General features: G+C 37.5%; 1 protein-coding gene across 1 annotated transcript; it reads left to right on the top strand.

The window, feature by feature from the left end:
- The first annotated feature begins 2,577 nt into the window (after positions 1-2,577).
- LOC127192976 (60S ribosomal protein L39-like) lies at positions 2,578-6,561 on the top strand. The gene is made up of 2 exons (XM_051150354.1): positions 2,578-2,619; positions 6,391-6,561. Exons 1-2 carry the CDS (start codon positions 2,578-2,580, stop codon positions 6,559-6,561), a joined length of 213 nt encoding a protein of 70 aa, XP_051006311.1.
- The last annotated feature ends 293 nt before the right edge of the window (positions 6,562-6,854 follow it).

The raw sequence follows: 6,854 nt of genomic DNA, 5'->3' as shown, positions 1-6,854 counted from the left end.
ACGGCTGTCTCTGGGGGAGGGGAAGGACGGATTGGAAAGCAGCAAGGCAAAACTTTTTGAAAGGATAAAAATATATTTTGTTCTGATCGTAGATCAGGCACTAGATTACATGAATACAGATAGCTATCAAAAACTTTGAGATATGTAATGTCCTTAAACCAATACCTTCTGCCTAAATCACTGCAGCTGTGAATTGAACATTATCATCTAGCTATCTGAGTCTCCCAACATTTCTTGTTTTGTCTTTTTTTTTTTTTTTGCCCCATAATATTTGCACATATTTATGAGTTAAAATGCAGTGTTTTGATTTGATTGGGTCCTTCTATGATTGGTTTCTCTTTTGATATTTTTTTTTTGAGGCATTCTATTTCATTTTATTTATCATGCCATGTTAGAGGAAAACGCATCTTACTCCTCTTCTGAAGCAATAGCACTGCATCCACAGGCTGACCTCCCTCCATCCCTCCCAGCGTTTGGGTACCACTCATCTGCTTCAGTTTCTAGAGCAGGGGTTCTGAACCTAATGCTGTGACTCTTTAATACAGTCCCTCGTGTTGTGGTGACCGCCAACCACATGATTACTTTCATTGCCACTTCATAGCTGCAACCTTGATACCATTATGAATTGTAATGTGAATGTCTACATTTTCCCATGGTCCTAGGTGACCCAGTGAAAGGGCCGTTCAAGCCTCCAAAGGAGTCACAACCCACATGCTGAGAACCACTGTTCTAAACTATCAACTGTGCTTGGGAAGAGGCTGAGAGTAGAAGTGCTCTGTGTTTGGGTGGGAGTGTTTGGTTTCTTTCTTGTTATTGTTGTTAGCTTGTTCCAAGACTGGGGATTGAAGACAAGCCACCTTTAAGAGTCCTTGGCAAATAATAAACCAGTGAGCTATACACCAACTCAGTAACAACATTGTTAGACACCGCTGGTGAGATTCTGCAGCATCCATCTCTTTGTGGCTGGCTTACTTCATTTGAGGTAATGCCATAATATCCGCCATATGCCATCAATGCTGTCAAAGGATTTCATACTTCAGTATGTATGACTTGTGTTTATTGTATATATAGCTCAAGTTTTTCTCATCCATTCATCTGCTGATGTAAATTTGTATTGATCCTCTAACCTAGTTATCATCTTCAATAGCGTACTTGTGTTTAAGGGGCTTGCTATTAAATTTCTTCTGTATAGCTTATAGAATTCTTCCTGCCGTTTATGTCCTATTTTATTGTAATGTGGACATGAAAGACAGCTGACATGATTTTTATTTTTGTTTGATTAGGTTTTTGTCCCAAAAAATTATCTATCCTAGAGAAGTTTCCACATACAGAAGACTTTATGTTTCCTTAAGGTGTAAATAGAATGTTCAGTGCTTGTCTATAAGGCTCATTTGAGCTAGCATGTGTTTTAAAGGCCACGTTTCTTTTTTTTTTTTTTTTTTTTTTTTTTAGATTTGGATTTTTTTTTTCCTTGGAAAACAAAAGGTTCTCTAAAATCCTTCAGCCACCAGTGAAATGATCAGGCAGAATAGAAACTTCTGTAGAGGGAGTGCTGTCATCAAAAATAAATACAGTTGCATGGGTTGCTCAAGGATGAACCAAACTGAACAGGGAGGCAGGGGCTGGAACATATCTTAGGTGCCCCCCACAGTGGGGTGAGGATGGAAAAGGAAGAAGCAGGTCTGGTCATCATCTTAGAGCAGGTCACGTTTCTTTGTTGATATTCTGACTATACTGTCTGTCAATATGAAAATGGAATGATAAGCCTCCAGATGTTGCTATATTGTAGTCCATGTCATGCTTAAAATCTACTAATATTTATTGCTCATATTGAAATAAATGCTCCAAATCTGCATGTATATTTATCTATAATTCTTAAAAGTTACTACTTTCCTACCTCCTTAACAATATACAGTGGCATTGTTTGTCTATTTTCACACTTTTTAACTTGAAGTTTGTTTTATCTGAAAACAAAGAAATGCAACCATTTAGTTTGATCTCCATTTGTATGGAATAACTTTTTTTCCATCCATTCACATTCAGTCTAATTCTTACTAGTAAATCTCTTGAAGGCATCAGAATTGTTTTTTGTCTAAAACTCATTTTTCTATATTCTGCTTTTATTTAAAGAATTTAATCTACTTATTTTCAAAATATTTATTGACGTATAAAATCTGTCATTTTGTTTCTTTGTGTCTAGTTACTTATAGATATATTATTCTTTTTTATAAATTTAAATGTGTAGGGGTGTGTGTGTGTGTGTGTGTGTGTGTGTGTGTGTGTGTGTGTGTGACATGATCATGCTTGCAGGAACCAGAAGAAAGTATTAGATCCCCTGGAGTTGAGATTTTAGGCAATGTGGGCTTCTCACCTTGGGTGCTAGAAATCAAACTGAGGTCCTCTGGAAGAGCAGCAAGTGTTCTTAACAGCTGAGCTGACTCTATAACCCTAATCTTCTATTCCATTTTCCTCTTCTCAAACAAAGATGTTTGACTCCTCTATTTAAAATCAGAAATGAAAGAAAATGCAACATATGGGGGAAAGATTGTAAAACAAAAATGCCATGGGGTTGGCAGAATGGCTCAGTGGATAAAGATACTTGCTGCCAAGCCTGACAAGGTAAGATTAATCCCCAGCTGGGAGATTATAGCTGGCTCCCAAAAGTTGTGCTCTGACCTTCACATGTGCTATAGGGTTTTGGGGATTTTTGTTTTGTTTTGTTTTGTTTATTTTTTTGTTTGTTTGTTTGTTTGGTTGTTGGTTTTTTGAGACAGGGTTCCTCTGTGTAGCCTTGGCTGTCCTGGATTCGCTTTGTAGACCAGGCTAACCTCGAACTCACAGCAATCCACCTGCCTCTGCCTCCCAAGCACATATGCTATTGTTAACGCAAACCGACACACACACATGCACACACACACGCATACATGTACACACACTCTTGCATGCACACACACACATAAGTGAATTATAACAAATGAAAAAAGAAATACCATGAGCAATTTTATGCCAATGAATTGAATAATCCAGAAGAAATATATAAACTTTTAGATGTATGAAACCTACCAGAACTAAATCATGAAGAAGGAAAAATCTCTAATCATACACATTGAAAAGAGATTGAATTGGTAATCAAAAAAAAAAAAAAAAAAACTCTCAATAAAGTCTAGGCTCAGATACTTTCTATGTGAATTGTATTGAACACACAAAAACAATCAATACCAATCCTTCACTGACTCATCCAAAGTTTAAAGAGAGGTCAACACTTCTAATCTGTTTTATGTTGCCCTGATGCAGAGTTAGAAGAAATTGTAGTACTAAAACTGCAAGCTAATATTTCTATGAATAGACATGTAAATATTCTCAACCAGAAACACATTAGCCAGTCAATATTAGCAGTGCATTAAACAGGTTGGAAGCACTATTGAGTTTCTGGTTGTTAGTAACACAATACATGGACAAGGTATGTCTTGAGACAAAGGGGTATATTTGGTTCATGTTTTTAGAAGTTCAAGGTTTATCAGAACTACATCTAGTGATGATTCATTCCACTGAGAGAGTCCCGAGATAGTAAGAGACAGGGAATATGCATGCACTTGTATGTCTATTCTTCCTCTTCTTAGAAAGCCACTAAGGCTCAACTGTGGGAGTCTACCCTAATGATCTTCTCTAGGCACCTTCTCAAATCCCCACCTCTCATCACCTTTGTTGGATTGATTTCCCACCTCTTAGTATTGCTAAGTATTGTTCCCACTAACACAATGCTTACTGGAACCCTGCTGGAAGGTCTGCTGTAGGAAACCTGAACTGTAGAGCCACAACATATAAACCCAGTATGCGAAGGTTTCAGGTACCTGACTCCAGCCTAGGAAATGGAGCCAGAGATGCATCCAACAAAGCGCTTGAAGTAGCATCTTCAGAACTTTTAGGGACGCAACATCCATCCTAGTCTATCTAGAAGGTGGGTTGTAGAGTCAAAGACAGTTACCTTCAAGTTTTAAGATTTAACGTTCTTTCCTTGTTATATTTTTTACTTTCTTGTTATGTGTTACTCCTTTCCTCTTGGTAATTTCTCCCTTTTGCAATTGGAATGTATAGCCTGTGTTTTTCCCACTGTAGTATTTTGGAAATGCTAACATATCTGATTTATCAGTTGCATAATTGGCCACAGGAAGAATTTTACATACATTGAATCTTACTCAAATCTGATGCAGTTGAAGTTTGGAGGAGACGTTAAAATTCATACTCGAATTATTTACATTTTTACGTCCTATTAAAATAAAATGAATGAATTTTGCATGTAAGGACATGGAATTCAAGGATGTAAGAGTGTAATCCCGTGGTTTGAATGATTATGTGTCCTTCAAATTTCAGGTTGAATTCGAGCCTCCAGTGCAATATTGAAAGAATCATGGCTTGTGGAATTGGAACTCCGGTGGAAAGGCTCAGAGCTGAAAGCAATGCTTTCTCGCCCATCTGCCAATCACTATGTGACAATACATCAAGATATTTTTTGAGGGGAAGAATAACCCTTACCTGACACCATTGTTGCCACCTTCATCTTGTTCTTCCCAATCTGCAGAGTTATAAGGAATTAATTTCCTTTTTTTATGAACCACCACTTGAGAATATAAACTACGGAATCTTCAATATTTCATTATAACAGCACAAACAGCCTAATGACTTGCTTAAACCGTCTAAAGGGGTTCAATTTAGTTCATGTTTTCAAAAGACCATATTTAAGAGGAAGGGAAGTTAAGACAAAGGAAAGGTTTAAATTTTTTATTTTTATTTAAAAATCACTAAAGTCTGACTTTCTGGTCAGATTTTTACTGAGTGAACTGAGGCTATGTTATTATTGATTATTATTGTTGTTATTATTATTATTATTATTAATTATTACTGGTGGTGGTAGTGGTGTGTGTGTGTGTGTGTGCATGAGAGAGAGAGAGGAGAGAGAGAGAGAGAGAGAGAGAGAGAGAGAGAGAGAGAGAGAGAACAGATATGAACACACCACAGTATGTGTGTGGAGCTCAGACGACAGTATGTTATCTCCTTCTCCTGTGGGTTCAAGAAATAAATCTCAGGTTGCCAAGCTTTCACAGGAAGTTCTTTAACCAATAAGCTATCTTACTGTTCCCAAACTACTAAAATTTTAACAAGAGGTAAATAGAATGAACAATTTAGCAATGGGTTTATAGAAACCACAGTGAGTAAATTGCCAAACTTTTCAATCAGTTTGAGCAAATATCAATTGTAAAACATAAGATATGAAAAGTATATAACAACACAATATTGAAATAGGATCAGGTTCAATGGGATTCGTAGGAGAAATTCATGATTTTTTTTTTTTTTTTTTTTTTTTTTTTTTTTTTTTTTTTTTTTTTTTTTAGCTGTGAGTGCTGTCCTGGAAAATAGAAATATTGATTAAATTAGATTGTCCACTTGGGTACACATGTCTCTAAAATGATCAAAATAAATGTCTTAGGTCATAATCCCAGTAAAAATGTATCTGTGCAGTCCCTTTCTGCCTGTCTTTAGTTTGGGGTTCAAGAAAGCAATAAGATAAGAACTGCTGCTCTATCTCTATGGTAACAGACAATACTGCCAGTGGAGCATGTTCAGCAATTATACCCATCTCCAGAGGCTCTGAGCACCTTGCTTATCCTTTCTAACAGAAGCTAAATGTTTCCTCCTTGTCCATCCCCACCTCTTTTTAAGATTGATTTGAGGTTTGTTTACTCTTCTTATTGCACATCCAAGTAATATAGGCTGGTTAATGCTATGAATCTGAATTACCTAGAGAAAGTTCTGCCAGGGCAAATGTGCTAGACTCCACATGCACAGTCCCACAGGCCCTAAGGCCACCCACAGGAGATGAGGCCAAGGCAAGAATTTGTTCTGGCTTTTGTTTTTATAAAGCTTTTCTCCTTCTACGTTCCTTTAATATATACACCCCATGATAATCAGATGAGATCTGTTTGTATTTTTTTTAGGACACCATGCAGGGAAATCTCACATCTAACAGGCTCTTTCAAGTACTGACTCTGCCCTGGAAAGGAACTTTTTGCACTAAAAACTGTTGATGATTACTCTCAGGAGTTTGACTTTCCCTTTTGTAGCGATTCATCATGCAGGATAATAAGAAACTGCTGTTTAAAATACAGATCTCCAAACAATAAGGGATTTTAAAAGTCTGAATTGGCCATCTCTTGTCACCAATGAAACTTCCGGTACCAGGACTGGGCTACATCCAACTTAGTTGTTGGCTAAAGAAGTCCCGTGGAAATCCTCAAACCACCTAGGCTGTTGGCTCTAGTTTCGTCTCCTCATTGTGTTCTTCTGGCCGGGACCTCCTCTTCGTTTCCTCCGCCATCATGTGCTTTGCACCAGACTGGGCTTCTCTTCACGTCTTCTCACAAGACTTCCAGAATCAAGCGATTCCTAGCCAAGAAACAAAAGAAAAATCATCCTATTCCTCAATGGATTTGGATGAAAACTGCCAACAAAATCAGGTACGGCTCCAAGAGAAGACACTGGAGGAGAACGAAGGTGGGGCTGTAAGGATTCATTCACACAATGGCAAGACTGAGGGTCTATACCGAATCATGGTCATCAATCAATCCTACCATAAGTTTAGCATTTTTAACCTGGAGACTTGGTCATGTCTAAACTGGGGGTATGGTTTGTCCAGTAATAAATGTAGAACATTTCAAAGGAAAAAAAGAAAGAAAATGAGAGCTTAGCTAGCCCAGAGACCTATTGTAAAACTAAATGCTACTGGTAACAATGAAACGACTCCTAATGATGTGCTATACTCACAGGTCAGTGCGCTATTCATCAGAGAACCTTCTTTC

This window comes from Acomys russatus, chromosome 8, assembly GCF_903995435.1.
Source record: "Acomys russatus chromosome 8, mAcoRus1.1, whole genome shotgun sequence".
Classification (NCBI taxonomy): domain Eukaryota; kingdom Metazoa; phylum Chordata; class Mammalia; order Rodentia; family Muridae; genus Acomys; species Acomys russatus.
The sequence above is the reverse complement of the archived record's forward strand: the minus strand, read 5'-3'. Positions and strand labels throughout refer to the sequence as shown.